Source organism: Chiloscyllium plagiosum, unplaced genomic scaffold (genome assembly GCF_037043375.1).
Source record: "Chiloscyllium plagiosum isolate Xiang-an unplaced genomic scaffold, Cpla_swu_hap1 HiC_scaffold_31, whole genome shotgun sequence".
Lineage (NCBI taxonomy): Eukaryota > Metazoa > Chordata > Chondrichthyes > Orectolobiformes > Hemiscylliidae > Chiloscyllium > Chiloscyllium plagiosum.
Window position 1 is genome coordinate 5,697,594 of NW_028270169.1, and position 17,142 is coordinate 5,714,735.

At 56.8% G+C, this 17,142-nt stretch overlaps 1 protein-coding gene across 2 annotated transcripts in view; it reads right to left on the minus strand.

Moving 5' to 3' along the window:
• sarm1 (sterile alpha and TIR motif containing 1) overlaps positions 1 to 10,756 on the minus strand; it is a 49,042-nt gene extending 38,286 nt beyond the window's left edge. For both annotated transcript variants that reach the window (XR_015752314.1, XM_087977161.1), the window contains exon 1: positions 10,335 to 10,756. Coding sequence is in view for 1 of the 2 variants with exons in the window: in XM_087977161.1 (XP_087833287.1) it covers positions 10,335 to 10,741 (407 nt within the window). In the remaining variant the exon portion in view is untranslated. The remainder of the gene's footprint in view (positions 1 to 10,334) is intronic.
• Between the last annotated feature and the right edge of the window lie 6,386 nt (positions 10,757 to 17,142).

The window sequence follows — 17,142 nt, forward strand, 5'->3', positions numbered from 1 at the left end:
TCTTTCTAACTGCCCCATCCCCTCCCTATCTGCCCCTATCCCCTCCCTATCTGCCCTATCCCCTCCCTATCTGCGCCATCCCCTCCCTATCTGCCCCTATCCCCTCCCTATCTGCCCCATCCCCTCCCTATCTGCCCCATCCCCTCCCTATCTGCCCTATCCCCCACCCTATCTGCCCTATCCCCCTCCCTATCTGCCCCATCCCCTCCCTATCTGCCCCTATCCTCCTCCCTATCTGCCCCAACCCCTCCCTACCTGCCCTATCCCCTCCCTATCTGCCCTATCCCCTCCCTATCTGCCCCATCCCCTCCCTATCTGCCCCATCCCTTCCCTATCTGCCCCATCCCCTCCCTATCTGCCCCATCCCCTCCCTATCTGTCCCATCCCCTCCCTATCTGCCCTATCCCCTCCCTATCTGCCCCTATCGCCCTCCCTATCTGCCCCATCCCCTCCCTACCTGCCCTATCCCCTCCCTATCTGCCCCATCCCCTCCCTATCTGCCCCCATCCCCTCCCTATCTGCCCCATCCCCTCCCTATCTGCCCCATCCCCTCCCTATCTGCCCCATCCCCTCCCTATCTGTCCCATCCCCTCCCTATCTGCCCCATCCCCTCCCTATCTGCCCCATCCCCTCCTTATCTGCCCCTATCCCCCTCCCTATCTGCCCCATCCCCTCCCTATCTGCCCCATCCCCTCCCTATCTGCCCCATCCCCTCCCTATCTGCCCCCATCCCCTCCCTATCTGCCCCATCCCCTCCCTATCTGCCCCATCCCCTCCCTATCTGCCCCATCCCCTCTCTATCTGCCCCATCCCCTCCCTATCTGCCCCATCCCCTCCCTATCTGCCCCATCCCCTCTCTATCTGCCCCATCCCCTCCCTATCTGCCCCTATCCCCTCCCTATCTGCCCCACCCCCTCCCTATCTGCCCCATCTCCTCCCTATCTGCCCCATCCCCTCCCTATCTGCCCCATCCCCTCCCTATCTGCCCCATCCCCTCCCTATCTGCCCTATCCCCCTCCCTATCTGCCCTATCCCCCTCCCTATCTGCCCCATCCCCTCCCTATCTGCCCCTATCCCCCTCCCTATCTGCTCCATCCCCTCCCTATCTGCCCCATCCCCTCCCTATCTGCCCCATCCCCTCCCTATCTGCCCCTATCCCCCTCCCTATCTGCCCCAACCCCTCCCTACCTGCCCTATCCCCTCCCTATCTGCCCTATCCCCTCCCTATCTGCCCCATCCCCTCCCTATCTGCCCCATCCCCTCCCTATCTGCCTCATCCCCTCCCTATCTGCCCCATCCCCTCCCAATCTGCCCCTATTCCCCTCCCTATCTGCCCCATCCCCTCCCTACCTGCCCTATCCCCTCCCTATCTGCCCTATCCCCTCTCTATCTGCCCCATCCCCTCTCTATCTGCCCCCATCCCCTCCCTATCTGCCCCATCCCCTCCCTATCTGCCCCATCCCCTCCCTATCTGCCCCATCCCCTCCCTATCTGCCCTATCCCCTCCCTATCTGCCCCTGTCCACTCCCTATCTGCCCTATCCCCTCCCTATCTGCCCCCTATCCCCTCCCTATCTGCCTCATCCCCTGTCTATCTGTCCCATCCCCTCCCTACCTGCCCTATCCCCTCCCTATCTGCCCCATCCCCTCCCTATCTGCCCCTATCCCCCTCCCTATCTGCCCCATCCCCTCCCTATCTGCCCCATCCCCTCCCTATCTGCCCCATCCCCTCCCTATCTGCCCCTATCCCCCTCCCTATCTGCCCCAACCCCTCCCTACCTGCCCTATCCCCTCCCTATCTGCCCTATCCCCTCCCTATCGGCCCCATCCCCTCCCTATCTGCCCCATCCCCTCCCTATCTGCCCCATCCCCTCCCAATCTGCCCCTATCCCCCTCCCTATCTGCCCCATCCCCTACCTACCTGCCCTATCCCCTCCCTATCTGCCCCATCCCCTCCCTATCTGCCCCATCCCCTCCCTATCTGCCCCATCCCCTCCCTATCTGCCCCCATCCCCTCCCTATCTGCCATATCCCCTCTCTATCTGCCCCATCCCCTCTCTATCTGCCCCATCCGCTCCCTATCTGCCCCCATCCCCTCCCTATCTGCCCCATCCCCTCCCTATCTGCCCTATCCCCTCCCTATCTGCCCCCATCCCCTCCCTATCTGCCCCATCCCCTCCCTATCTGCCCTATCCCCTCCCTATCTGCCCCTATCCACTCCCTATCTGCCCTATCCCCTCCCTATCTGCCCCCTATCCCCTCCCTATCTGCACCATCCTCTCCCTATCTGCCCCTATCCCCTCTGTGTCTGCCCCTATCCCCTCTGTGTCTGCCCCTATCCCCTCTCTAAATGTCTTCAAGGCAGAAATTGATAAATTCTTGATGTCACAAGGAATTAAGGGCTACGGGGAGAATGCGGGTAAGTGGAGTTGAAATGCCCATCAGCCATGATTGAATGGCGGAATGGACTCGATGTGCCGAATGGCCTGACTTCCGCTCCTATGTCTTATGGTCTTACGGATGGGACAGATAGGGAGGGGATAGGGCAGGTAGGGAGGGGATGGGACAGATAGAGAGGGGATGGGGCAGATAGGGAGGGGGATAGGGCAGATAGGGAGGGGGATAGGGCAGATATGGAGGGGATGGGGCAGATAGGGAGGGGATGGGGCAGATAGGGAGGGGGATAGGGGCAGATACGGAGGGGATGGGGCAGATAGGGAGGGGATGGGGCAGATAGGGAGGGGATAGGGCAGATAGGGAGGGGATAGGGCAGGTAGGGAGGGGATGGGGCAGATAGGGAGGGGGAAAGGGGCAGATAGGGAGGGGATGGGGCAGATAGGGAGGGGATGGGGCAGATAGGGAGGGGATGGTGCAGATAGGGAGGGGGATAGGGGCAGATAGGGAGGGGGATAGGGGCAGATAGGGAGGGGATGGGGCAGATAGGGAGGGGGATAGGGCAGATAGGGAGGGGAAGGGGCAGATAGGGAGGGGGATAGGGCAGATAGGGAGGGGGATAGGGCAGATAGGGAGGGGATGGGGCAGATAGGGAGGGGATGGAGCAGATAGGGAGGGGATGGGGCAGATAGGGAGGGGATGGGGGCAGATAGGGAGGGGATAGGGCAGATAGGGAGGGGATGGGGCAGGTAGGGAGGGGATGGGGCAGATAGGGAGGGAATGGGGCAGATAGGGAGGGGTTGGGACAGATAGGGAGGGGATGGGGCAGATAGGGAGTGGATGGGGCAGATAGGGAGGGGATGGGGCAAATAGGGAGGGGATAGGGGCAGATAGGGAGGGGATGGGGCAGATAGAGAGGGGATGGGGCAGATAGAGAGGGGATGGGGCAGATAGGGAGGGGATGGGGCAGATAGGGAGGGGATGGTACAGATAGGGAGGGGATAGGGGCAGATAGGGAGGGGATGGGACAGATAGAGAGGGGATGGGGCAGATAGGGAGGGGATGGGGGCAGATAGGGAGGGGATGGGGCAGATAGGGAGGGGATGGGGCAGATAGAGAGGGGATAGGGCAGATAGGGAGGGGATGGGGCAGATAGTGAGGGGATGGGGCAGATAGGGAGGGGATGTGGCAGATAGGGAGGGGATGGGGCAGATAGAGAGGGGATGGGGGCAGATAGGGAGGGGATGGGTCAGATAGAGAGTGAATGGGGCAGATAGGGAGGGGATGGGACAGATAGAGAGGGGATGGGGCAGATAGGGAGGGGATAGGGGCACATAGAGAGGGGATGGGGGCAGATAGAGAGGGTATAGGGGCAGATAGGGAGGGTATAGGGGCAGATAGGGAGGGGATGGGGCAGATAGAGAGGGGATGGGGGCAGATAGGGAGGGGATGGGGTCAGATAGGGAGGGGATGGGGCAGATAGAGAGGGGATGGGGCAGATAGAGAGGGGACGGGGCAGATAGGGAGGGGATGGGGAAGATAGGGAGGGGATGGGGCAGATAGAGAGGGGATGGGGCAGATTGGGAGGGGATGGGACAGATAGAGAGGCGATGGGGCAGATAGGGAGTGGATAGGGGCAGATAGGGAGGTGATAGGGGCAGATAGGGAGGGGATAGGGGTAGATAGGGAGGGGATGGGGCAGATAGAGAGGGGATGGGACAGATAGAGAGGGGATGGGGCAGATAGTGAGGGGATGGGGCAGATAGGGAGTGGATAGGGGCAGATAGGGAGGTGATAGGGGCAGATAGGGAGGGGATGGGGTAGATAGGGAGGGGATGGGGCAGATAGTGAGGGGATGGGTCAGAGAGTGAGGGGATGGGGCAGATAGAGAGGGAATGGGGGCAGATAGGGAGGGGATGGGACAGATTGGGAGGGAATAGGGGCAGATAGGGAGGGGATGGGGGCAGATAGGGAGGGGATAGGGGCAGATAGGGAGGGGATGGGGCAGATAGAGAGTGGATGGGGCAGATAGTGAGGGGATGGGGCAGATAGAGAGGGAATGGGGGCAGATAGGGAGGGGATGGGGCAGATAGGGAGGTGATGGGGCAGATAGGGAGGGAATGGGGCAGATAGGGAGGGGATGGGGCAGATAGGGAGGGGATAGGTGCAGATAGGGAGGGTATGGGGCAGATAGGGATGGGATAGGGGCAGATAGGGAGGGGATGGGGCAGATAGGGAGGGGATGGGGCAGATAGAGAGGGGATAGGGCAGATAGGGAGGGGATGGGGCAGATAGAGTGTGAATGGGGGCAGATAGGGAGGGGATGGGACAGATAGAGAGGGGATGGGGAAGATAGTGAGGGGATGGGGCAGGTAGGGAGGGGATAGGGGCACATAGAGAGGGGATAGGGGAAGATAGAGAGGGGATGGGGGCAGATAGAGAGGTGATGGGGCAGATAGGGAGGGTATAGGGGCAGATAGGGAGGGGGTGGGGCAGATAGAGAGGGGATGGGGGCAGATAGGAAGGGGATGGGGGCAGATAGGGAGGGGATGGGGCAGATAGAGAGGGGATGGGGCAGATAGAGAGGGGATGGGGCAGATAGGGAGGGGATAGGAGAAGATAGGGAGGGGATGGGGCTGATAGTGAGGGGATGGGGGCAGATTGGGAAGGGATAGGGGCAGATAGAGAGGGAATGGGGCAGATAGGGAGGGGATGGGACAGATAGAGAGGGGATGGGGCAGATAGTGAGGGGTTGGGGCAGATAGGGAGTGGATAGGGGCAGATAGGGAGGTGATAGGGGCAGATAGGGAGGGGATAGGGGTAGATCGGGAGGGGATGGGGCAGATAGAGAGGGGATGGGGCAGATAGAGAGGGGATGGGGCAGAGAGTGAGGGGATGGGGCAGATAGAGAGGGAATGGGGGCAGATAGGGAGGGGATGGGACAGATAGGGAGGGGATAGGGGCAGATAGGGAGGGGATGGGGGCAGATAGGGAGGGGATAGGGGCAGATAGGGAGGGGATGGGGCAGATAGAGAGGGGATGGGGCAGATAGTGAGGGGATGGGGCAGATAGAGAGGGAATGGGGGCAGATATGGAGGGGATGGGACAGATAGGGAGGGGATAGGGGCAGATAGAGAGGGGATGGGGCAGATAGGGAGGGGATGGGGCAGATAGAGAGGGGATGGGGCAGATAGTGAGTGGATGGGGCAGATATGGAGGGGATGGGGCAGATATGGAGGGGATGGGGCAGATAGGTAGGGGATGGGGCAGATAGGTAGGGGATGGGGCAGATAGAGAGGGGATGGGACAGATAGAGAGGGTGTGGGGCAGATAGAGGAGGGATAGGGACAGATAGGGAGGGGATGGGATAGATAGAGAGGGGATGGGGCAGATAGGGAGGGGATGGGGCAGATAGGGAGGGGATGTGGCAGATAGAGAGGGGAAAGGGGCAAATAGAGAGGGGATGGGGCAGATAGGGAAGGGATGGGGGCAGTTATGGAGGGGATGGGGCAGATAGGGAGGGGATGGGGCAGATAGGGAGTGGATAGGGGCAAATAGGGAGGGGATAGGGCAGCTAGGGAGGGGATGGGGCAAATAGGGAGGGCATTGGGCAGATAGGGAGGGGATGGGAAAGATAGGGAGGGGATGGGGCAGATAGAGAGGGGGATGGGACAGATAGAGACGGGGTGGGGCAGATAGGGGGGGATAGGGGCAGATAGTGAGGGGATAGGGGCAGATAGGGAGGGGATTGGGGCAGATAGGGAGGGGATAGGGCAGCTAGGGAGGGGATGGGACAGAAAGAGAGCGGATAAGGGCTGATAGGGAGGGAATAGGGGTAGATAGGGAGGGGGATGGGGCAGATAGAGAGGGTTTGGGGCAAATAGGGAGGGGATGGGGCAGATAGGGAGGGATGGGGGTAGATAGGGAGGGGATGGGGCAGATAGGGAGGAGTTGGGGCAAATAGGGAGGGGATAGGGGCAGATAGGGAGGGGATGTGGCAGATAGGGAGGGGATAGGTGCAGATAAGGAGGTGATGGGGCAGATAGGGAGGTGATAGGGGCAGATAGGGAGGGGATAGGGGCAAATAGGGTGGGGATGGGGCAGATAGGGAGGGGATGGGGCAGATAGGGAAGGGTTAGGGGCAGATAGGGAGGGGATGGTGCAGATAGGGAGGGGATTGGGGCAGATAGGGAGGGGATGGGGCAGATAGGGAGGGGATAGGGCAGCTAGGGATGGGATGGGACAGATAGAGAGGGGATAGGGGCAAATAGAGAGGGGATAGGGGCAGATAGGGAAGGGATAGGGTCAGATAGAGAGGGGTTGGGGCAAATAGGGAGGGGATAGGGGCAGATATGGAAGGGATGGGGGCAGATATGGAGGGGATATGGGCAGATAGAGAGGGGATAGGGCAGCTAGGCAGGGGATGGGACAGAAAGAGAGGTGATAGGGGCAGATAGGGAAGGGATAGGGCAGCTAGGGAGGGGAGGGGACAGAAAGAGAGGGGATGGGGCAGATAGGGAAGGGATAGGGCAGCTAGGGAGGGGATGGGACAGAAAGAGAGGGGATAGGGGCAGATAGGGAGGAAATAGGGGTAGATAGGGAAGGGATGGGGCAGATAGAGAGTGGTTGGGGCAAATAGGGAGGGGATGGGACAGATAGAGAGGGGATGGGGTAGATAGGGAGGGTATCGGGGCAGATAGGAAAGGGATGGGGCAGATAGAGAGGGGTTGGGGCAAATAGGGAGGGGATAGGGTCGGATAGTGAGGGGTTGGGGGCAGATAGGGAGGGGATGGTGCAGATAGGGAGGGGATAGGGCAGCTAGGGAGGGGATGGGACAGATAGGGAGGGGATAGGGACAGATGGGGGGTTTAGGGGCAGATAGGGAGGGGGATATGGGCAGATAGAGAGGGGATGGGGCAGATAGAGAGGGGATGGGACAGATATGGAGGGGATGGGACAGATAGGGAGGGGATAGGGGCAGATAGGGAGGGGATGTGACGGATAGAGAGCAGATAGGGGCAGATATAGAGAGGATGGGGCAGATAGAGAGGGGATGGGACAGATAGAGAGGGGATGGGCAGATAGAGAGGGGATACGGGCAGATAGAGAGGGGATGGGGCAGATAGGGAGGGGATAGGGGCAGATAGAGAGAGGTTGGGGCAGGTAGGGAGGGGATGGGGCAGATAGAGAGGGGATGCGGCAGATAGGGAGGGGATGGGGCAGATAGAGAGTGGATGGGGCAGATAGAGAGGGAATAGGGGCAGATAGGGAGGGGATGGGACAGATAGAGAGGGGATGGGGCAGATAGGGAGGGGATGGGGCAGATAGAGACGGGATGGGGTAGATAGGGAGGGGATGGGGCTGATAGAGAGGGGATGGGGCAGATAGGGAGGGGATGGGACAGATAGGGAGGGGGATAGGGGCAGATAGGGAGAGGATGGGACAGATAGGGAGGGGATAGGGACAGATAGAGAGGGGATAGGGACAGATAGAGAGGGGATAGGGGCAGATAGAGAGGGGATGGGACAGATATAGAGGGGATGGGACAGATAGAGAGCAGATAGGGGCAGGTAGGGAGGGGATGGGACAGATAGGGAGGGGATAGGGCAGCTTGGGAGGGGATGGGACAGCAAGAGAGGGGATGGGCCAGATAGAGAGTGGATGGGGCAGATAGAGAGGGGATAGGGACAGATAGAGAGGGGATAGGGGCAGATAGAGAGGGGATGGGACAGATATAGAGGGGATGGGACAGATAGAGAGCAGATAGGGGCAGGTAGGGAGGGGATGGGACAGATAGAGAGGGGATGGGGCAGGTATAGAGGGGATAGGGGAGATAGAGGGGGATGGGGTAGATAGAGAGGGGATGGAGCAGATAGAGAGGGGATACGGGCAGATAGAGAGGGGATAGGGGCAGATAGGGAGGGGTTGGGGCAGATAGAGTGGGGATGGGGCAGATAGAGAGGGGATAGGGGCAGATAGAGAGGGGATGGGGCAGATAGAGAGGGGATCGGGCAGATAGAGAGGGAATAGGGGCAGATAGAGAGGGGATACGGGCAGATAGAGAGGGGATGGGACAGATAGAGGGGGATCTGGCCCTATCCCCTCTCTATCTGCCCCATCCCCTCTCTATCTGTCCCGTCCCCTCTACCTGCCCTATCCCCTCCCTATCTGCCCCATTCCCTCTCTATCTATCCCAACCCCTCCCTACCTGCCCTATCCCCACCCTATCTGCCCCATCCCCTCCCTATCTGTCCCATCCCCTCCCTATCTGTCCCATCCCCTCCCTATCTGCCCCATCACCTCCCTATCTGCCCCAACCCCCTCCCTATCTGCCCCATCCCCTCCCTACCTGCCCTATCCCCTCCCTATCTGCCCTATCCCCTCCCTATCTGCCCCATCCCCTCCCTATCTGCCCCCATCCCCTCCCTATCTGCCCATCCCCTCCCTATCTGCCCCTATCCCCCTCCCTATCTGCCCCATCCCCTCCCTACCTGCCCTATCCCCTCCCTATCTGCCCCAATCCCCTCCCTATCTGCCCCATCCCCTCCCTATCTGCCCCATCCCCTCCCTATCTGTCCCATCCCCTCCCTATCTGCCCCATCCCCTCCCTATCTGTCCCATCCCCTCCCTATCTGTCCCATCCCCTCCCTATCTGCCCCATCCCCTCCCTATCTGCCCCTATCCCCCTCCCTATCTGCCCCATCCCCTCCCTATCTGCCCCATCCCCTCCCTATCTGCCCCATCCCCTCCCTATCTGCCCCCATCCCCTCCCTATCTGCCCCATCCCCTCCCTATCTGCCCCATCCCCTCCCTATCTGCCCTATCCCCTCCCTATCTGCCCCTATCCCCTCCCTATCTGCCCCATCCCCTCCCTATCTGCCCCATCCCCTCCCTATCTGCCCCATCCCCTCCCTATCTGCCCCCATCCCCTCCCTATCTGCCCCATCCCCTCCCTATCTGTCCCATCCCCTCCCTATCTGCCCCATCCCCTCCCTATCTGCCCCTATCCCCCTCCCTATCTGCCCCATCCCCTCCCTATCTGCCCCATCCCCTCCCTATCTGCCCCATCCCCTCCCTATCTGCCCCATCCCCTCTCTATCTACCCCATCCCCTCCCTATCTGCCCTATCCCCTCCCTATCTGCCCCATCCCCTCCCTACCTGCCCCATCCCCTCCCTATCTGCCCTATCCCCTCCCTATCTGCCCCCTATCCCCTCCCTATCTGCCCCATCCCCTCCCTATCTGCCCCATCCCCTCCCTATCTGCCCCATCCCCTCCCTATCTGCCCCCATCCCCTCCCTATCTGCCCCATCTCCTCCCTATCTGCCCCATCCCCTCCCTATCTGCCCCATCCCCTCCCTACCTGCCCCATCCCCTCCCTACCTGCCCCATCCCCTCCCTATCTGCCCCATCCCCTCCCTACCTGCCCCTATCCCCTCCCTATCTGCCCCATCCCCTCCCTATCTGTCCCATCCCCTCCCTATCTGCCCCATCCCCTCCCTACCTGCCCCATCCCCTCCCTACCTGCCCCATCCCCTCCCTATCTGCCCCTAACCCCTCCCTATCTGCCCTATCCCCTCCCTATCTGCCCTATCCCCTCCCTATCTGCCCCTATCCCCTCCCTACCTGCCCTATCCCCTCCTTACCTGCCCCATCCCCTCCCTATCTGCCCCATCCCCTCTCTATCTGCCCCCATCCCCTCCCTATCTGCCCCATCCCCTCCCTATCTGCCCCATCCCCTCCCTATCTGCCCCATCCCCTCTCTATCTGCCCCATCCCCTCCCTATCTGCCCCATCCCCTCCCTATCTGCCCCATCCCCTCCCTACCTGCCCCTATCCCCCCCCCCCCCTGCCCCCCCCCCCCCCCCCCCCATCCCCCCCTGCCCCCCCCCCCCTATCCCCCCCCCTGCCCCTATCCCCCCCCCCCCCCCGGCCCCGGTACCTGTTGCCCGGGGTGAGCACCTGTTCCAGGAGGGATGCTGCTGGGTACCGGTTGTGGGGATGCTCTGTCCGGCTCAGCTCCAGGAGCAGCGGGAGCACGGAGCCGAGGCGGATCTGCTCACAGAGGCCGGTGGCGAGCTCCCTGCCCCGGGCTGGTACAGCCCAGGCTCCCTGTACCAGGAGCTGCAGGTCCCGCAGGCACAGCCGCTGCTGCTCGGGGCAGGGAGCTGCTCTCAGAGCCCTGCACGCAGCTCTCAGCTCCGGGAGCAAGCTGTCAGCATCTTCCCGGGGACTGCATCCCCGCTCCGCCTCCCGCTCCGGCCCCGGTCCCGGTCCCGGTCCCGGTCCCGGCATCGCCACCAGGCTCCGGGCGGCCAGGAAGCAGCGCACCGCGGTCCCCAGCAGCATCCGGAGGGCGGCTCTCGGCAGCGGCAGCAGCTCACAGCGGACAGGGGGGGGGGGGGTCAATCCCAACACCTCAGCCTGGATCCCAGACAGAAACTGATCCCAATCCCACATCCCGGGGCAAAAAAAAAACCACTCCCAGATCCCACATCCTGATCCCAAACCCTCAGCCCAGAGCATCCTGATCCCTAATTCCAGAGCAAAACCATCCCCAAACCCTCAGCCCAGAGCATCCTGATCCCTAATTCCAGAGCAAAACCATCCCCAAACCCTCAGCCCAGAGCATCCTGATCCCTAATTCCAGAGCAAAACCATCCCCAAACCCTCAGCCCAGAGCATCCTGATCCCTAATTCCAGAGCAAAACCATCCCCAAACCCTCAGCCCAGAGCATCCTGATCCCTAATTCCAGAGCAAAACCATTCCCAAACTCGCATCCCAGAGCATCTTGATCCCTAATTCCAGAGCAAAACCATTCCCAAACTCGTGTCCCAGAGCATCCTGATCCCTAATTCCAGAGCAAAACCATTCCCAAACCCTCATCCCAGAGCATCCTGATCCCTAATTCCAGAGCAACACCATTCCCAAATCCTCATCCCAGAGCATCCTGATCCCTAATTCCAGAGCAAAACCACCCCCAAACCCTCAGCCCAGAGCATCCTGATCCCTAACTCCAGAGCAAAACCATTCCCAAACTCTCAGCCCAGAGCATCCTGATCCCTAATTCCAGAGCAAAACCATTCCTAAACTCGCATCCCAGAGTATCCTGATCCCTAATTCCAGAGCAAAACCATCCCCAAACCCTCAGCCCAGAGCATCCTGATCTCTAATTCCAGAGCAAAACCATTCCCAAACTCGCATCCCAGAGCATCCTGATCCCTAATTCCAGAGCAAAACCATTCCCAAACCCTCATCCCAGAGCATCCTGATCCCTAATTCCAGAGCAAAACCATTCCCAAACTCGCATCCCAGAGCCTGCTGATCCCTAATTCCAGAGCAAAACCATCCCCAAACCCTCAGCCCAGAGCATCCTGATCTCTAATTCCAGAGCAAAGCCATTCCCAAACTCGCATCCCAGAGCATCCTGATCCCTAATTCCAGAGCAAAACCATCCCCAAACCCTCAGCCCAGAGCATCCTGATCTCTAATTCCAGAGCAAAGCCATTCCCAAACCCTCATCCCAGAGCATCCTGATCCCTAACTCCAGAGCAAAACCATCACCAAACCCTCAGCTCAGAGCATCCTGATCCCACATCCCAGAACAAAACCGTTCCTAAATCCCACATCCCAGAGCACCCTGATCCAAAAAAATCAAAGCAAAACCATTCCCAATCCCACATGTTAGGTGCATTAGTCAGGGGTGAATGTAGGGGAATGAGTCGAGTGGGTTACTCTTCGGAGGGTCGGTGTGGACTTGTTGGGCCGAAGGGCCTGTTTCCATACTGTAGGGAATCTAATCATAATCTAATCCAAGAGCACCATGACTCCAAACCCACATCCCACAGCATCCTGATCCCAAATCCCAAAGCAAAGCCACTCTCAAACCCACATCCCAGAGCACCCCAATCTCAAATCTACACCCCAGAATATCCTGATCCCAAGCCCATATCGCAGAACTGCCCATCCCAAATCCACATCCCAGAACACTGCAAATCCTAAACCCAGATTCCAGAACATCCCAAGTCCACATCTCAGGCCATCCCAAATTGTAAACCCCAAATCCCAGAACATTCCAAGCCCAAATTCAGACCCCTGAGTATTCCAAAATCCCAAATCCAAGATCCCAACAAGTCCCCAATTCTCAAATCAAGACCCAGCCCACCCCTAGTCACAAAGTCTGTTCTGAGCACATTCCCTTTTCTCAAATCTCAAAACAATCATTTTTTGACTCGGAAAAGTATTCTGGGATCTAGGACAAAGGGCATTATATGGAGTCAGGCCACAGATCAGCCATAATCTCAATGAATGGCAGGACAGACTAGAGGGGCTGAATGGCCTACTCCTGTTCCTACATTCCAATGGTCTTATAGTCTAGTTTGGGGCGCTACATTTTAGGAAGGGTGTAGAGTCATTGGACAGAACACAGAAAGGATTTCCAGGACATTAAGTGATGTGCTTAGTAGATTGAAGTAGCTGGGGGTGTTCTCCTTAGAGAAGGGGAAAGGAGACCTGATCAAGGTGTTCAAAAGCATTCCCACTGGCAGGTGGGTGGAAAAGCAGAGCCCCACTGTTTTCAAGGTCCGTGGCAAAAGAAGAATTGGTGACTTCAGCAAGTTCATTTAAGGCTTTCTTAAGGGAAACAGACAATTATCCACAGAAATTAATTGCAGGAAAAACCAGGAGAGTAAAATTAGGTGAGTTGCTCTTGCCAAGAGCTGGCAGGATTTCAGAGGATTGAATGGCCCCCTTCTGTGGTGCAAACCACTCAAAACACACCCAACAGCTCAAACCCAGGAGCAACCTGTGTCTCACCTTCACAAGTCAGGGAACAATCAACTCACATGAGGAACTGGGGCATCAGGGGATGAGTAGTAAACACTGGGGCAGTTAAACTTGTGATTTTAAATAACCCGGTGTTGTGTGACTTCTGACCCTGTCCACCCCAGTCAAACACTGGCACCTCCACATTATAATTAAATACATTCCAACACCAGGGGCACCGTTCTGAGGAAGGGTTACTGGACCCGAAATGTTAACTGAGATTTATCTTCACAGATGCTGCCAGAGCGGCTGAGTTTTTCCAGCAATGTCTGTTTGTGGTTCTGATTTACAGCATCCACCATTCTTTTTGTTTATATCAGGGCACTGGGCTGGATATTGTGGTCAGTCTTTCTAATCCTGAAGCAAACGATCCACAAATATCTATCCCGTGCTCAGGTGCTGGATTTCCCCAGATTTAGAATCCTGCCTCAGGCAAGCAGCCAATCACACTGATGTATCATCATAGACAGAAACCCGGGAAGTTCATTATGATTTTAATCATCACAATGCAAAGAAGATGATGGATACATTAAATATAAACTAAAACATTATAAACAAACATTTTAAAAATATGCATTTTATTTATTATTTTGAAGAATTATGAAGTTCAACAAATCTAACATTAGATTTTAGGGTTAGTAAGGAATCAGAGACTCATTTACCATGTTAAAAGAGGCCATTCAGCCCACCAGGTCTATGACAGCTCTCTTGCAGAGTTATCCAGTCAGCCCTAGTGTCCTGCTTGATCCCTATAGTGTAGCAGATTTATTTCCAGCAAATTCCTAACTGATTTCCTTTGGAAATGATAGTTTGTCTCCATTTCCATTACCTTGTGGGCAGGTCCAGGTCACTCACTGTTTAAAAACGTTCTACCTTACATTTATCTCATGCCCAACCAAATCTGTCTCCTGGCCTCTGTCCTGGCATTTCTCCATGTCTACCTTATGCAAACATATCATTACCGTGTATACCTCCATCCAGCAGTCTATCCCTCTCCTGTAGCCTCCTCTGTACCAAGCAGAGGTTTACAAAATGAGCAACTTGGATTCTGGATGTGGGGTGAGGAGAGCTCCTGGCTGAAGGAGTAGGGTGGGGTACTATCCATGAAGTTTCATTCCGGTCAATATTTTCTGCCATTGTTACTTTTGCAAGTCTTTCAGTTTATTACAGATTAAAACAGGTTTGTCCTCATCTTTGTGTAAAGTTAGTGTGCGCTCAGACCTCTGAGATGTTCATGATGATGTTAACAGATGAGCACCTTGAAGGTTTTCTGAACAGAAACATTGACTGCCTTTGGTATCAACAAAAACGTCAGTGATGTCATGGAGCTCAGTGGTTAGCACTGCTGCCTCACAGCACCAGGGTCCCAGCTTCGATTCCACCCTCGGGCAACTGTCTGAGTGGAGTTTGCACATTGTCTGCGTGGGTTTCCTCCGGGTGCTCCAGTTTCCTCCCACAATCCAAAGATGTGCAGGTTAGGTGAATTGGCCATGCTAAATTGCTCATAGTATCCAGGGATATATAGGTTAGGTGCATTAGGTGGGATAAATCGGGGGAAAGGGTCTTGGTAGATTACTCTTTGGAGGGTTGGTGTGGACTTGCTAGGCCGAAGGGCCTGTTTCTACCACTGTAGGGATTCTATAATTCTGACGTGATAGGAAGTTCTTTGGTTGAGATGTTTGTATATTAAGATGAGGAAGTGGAACTGGAGAGTTCTGTTAAGATGATGAAACCGCAAATTAGCATGGTGCAAGATCACTCAAGGTATACAGGTCACCAAAAGGAGAAGAATTAGCATGGAACAACAATAAGGTGCATGCCAGTAACAACTGTGTCTTTGGAAGAATGACAGACAATGGTTTTAAGAACCGATCATAACATGATTAAATTTTATATTCAAGGGTGAGGGAAGACTCTGTTGCCTTACAGTGAAGGGTCAGACTTGGTGTGAGGGCAGTGATATGCTGCTTGTGCCAGATGTGGGGGAGATGAGGGAGCAGTCTAGTGTCTCTGGCGACTATATCTGTAGGATGTGAGACCTGTCGTAGCTCCTCACAGACCATGTTGATTGGTTGGAGAAGCAGGTGGACATACTGAGGGCGGAGAGTGTGATAGACATTTGTTACACCAGAGGTAAAAACAATGACTGCAGATGCTGGAAACCAGATTCTGGATGAGTGGTGCTGGAAGAGCACAGCAGTTCAGGCAGCATCCAAGGAGCTTCAAAATCGATGTTTCGGGCAAAAGCCCTTCATCAGGAATAAAGGCAGTGAGCCTGGAGCGTGGAGAGATAAACTAGAGGAGGGTGGGGGTGGGGAGAAAGTAGCATGGAGTACAATGGGTGAGTGGGGGAGGAGATGAAGGTGATAGGTCAGGGAGGAGAGGGTGGAGTGGATAGGTGGAAAAGGAGATAGGCAGGTAGGACAAGTCTGGACAAGTCATGGGGACAGTGCTGAGCTGGAAGTTTGGAACTAGGATGAGGTGGGGGAAGGGGAAATGAGGAAGCTGTTGAAGTCCACATTGATGCCCTGGGGTTGAAGTGTTCCGAGGCGGAAGATGAGGCGTTCTTCCTCCAGGCGTCTGGTGGTGAGGGAGCGGCGGTGAAGGAGGCCCAGGACCTCCATGTCCTCGGCAGAGTGGGAGGGGGAGTTGAAATGTTGGGCCACGGGGCGGTGTGGTTGATTGGTGCGGGTGTCCTGGAGATGTTCCCTAAAGCGCTCTGCTAGGAGGTGCCCAGTCTCCCCAATGTAGAGGAGACCGCATCGGGAGCAACGGATACAATAAATGATATTAGTGGATGTGCAGGTAAAACTTTGATGGATGTGGAAGGCTCCTTTAGGGCCTTGGATGGAGGTGAGGGAGGAGGTGTGGGCACAGGTTTTACAGTTCCTGCGGTGCCAGGGGAAAGTGCCAGGATGGGAGGGTGGGTCGTAGGGAGGCATGGACCTGACCAGGTAGTCACGGAGGGAACGGTCTTTGCGGAAGGCGGAAAGGGGTCCGTTCCCTCCGGAGCAGGAAAATCAACATTTCGAGCAAAAGCCCTTAATCAGGAATGAGGCCAATTCTTTGACTCTGATCTCCAGCATCTGCAGCCCTCACTTTCACATTCGCTACACCAGGTTCAGTCAGGGTGACTGCGAGGAGGGGCAGACAGGTAGTGCAAGAGTCTCCTGTGGCTATCCCCTCTCCAACAGGTAGACTGTTTTGGGTACTGTTTGCGGGGGATAGCCTCTCAGGGGATTTTAAAGATCCAAGCGAGAGATTGTGGTAGGGGACTCGCTCGTTGGTGCATGCAGAGGTGTTTCTGTGCCCACAATGGAGACTCTAGGATGGTGTGCTGTCTCCGTGGTGCCAGGGTCAAGGACGTCTCTGAGCGATGGCATAAAATTCTTAATGGGGGGAGGGGGGAAGGTGAGCAGCCAGAGGTTGGTGTCCGCATTGGTACCAATGACATGGGTAGGAAAAGGGATGACATCTTGAAGAGTGATTATCAAGAGTTAGGAAGCATGTTAAAATGCAGAGCCGTAGGGTGGTGTTACCTGGGCTGTTTCCGGTGCCACGTGTTGGCGAAAGTAGGAATAGGAGGATTTGGCAGATGAATGCATGGCTTGAGAGCTGGTGCAGGGGGAAGGGATTCAGATTCTTGGATCACTGGGATCTCTTCTGGGGCGGAGGTGACCTGTACAAGAGGAATGTGTTGCTCCTGAACTGGAAGGGGGGTCCAATATCCTGTCGGGGAGATGTGCAAAAGCCACTCAGGAGGGTTTAAACTAGTCTGGCTTGGTGGGTGGGGAATGGGGAGGGGGGGGGGCTCCAAAACAGTGGGGAGACTGAGGACAGTGCAGAGGTTAACGAGAGCAAGTTAAACAGTAAAGGAAGTGTTGGTAATCCTAGTACTAGACAGCACAGGCAAGATCATGGCAAG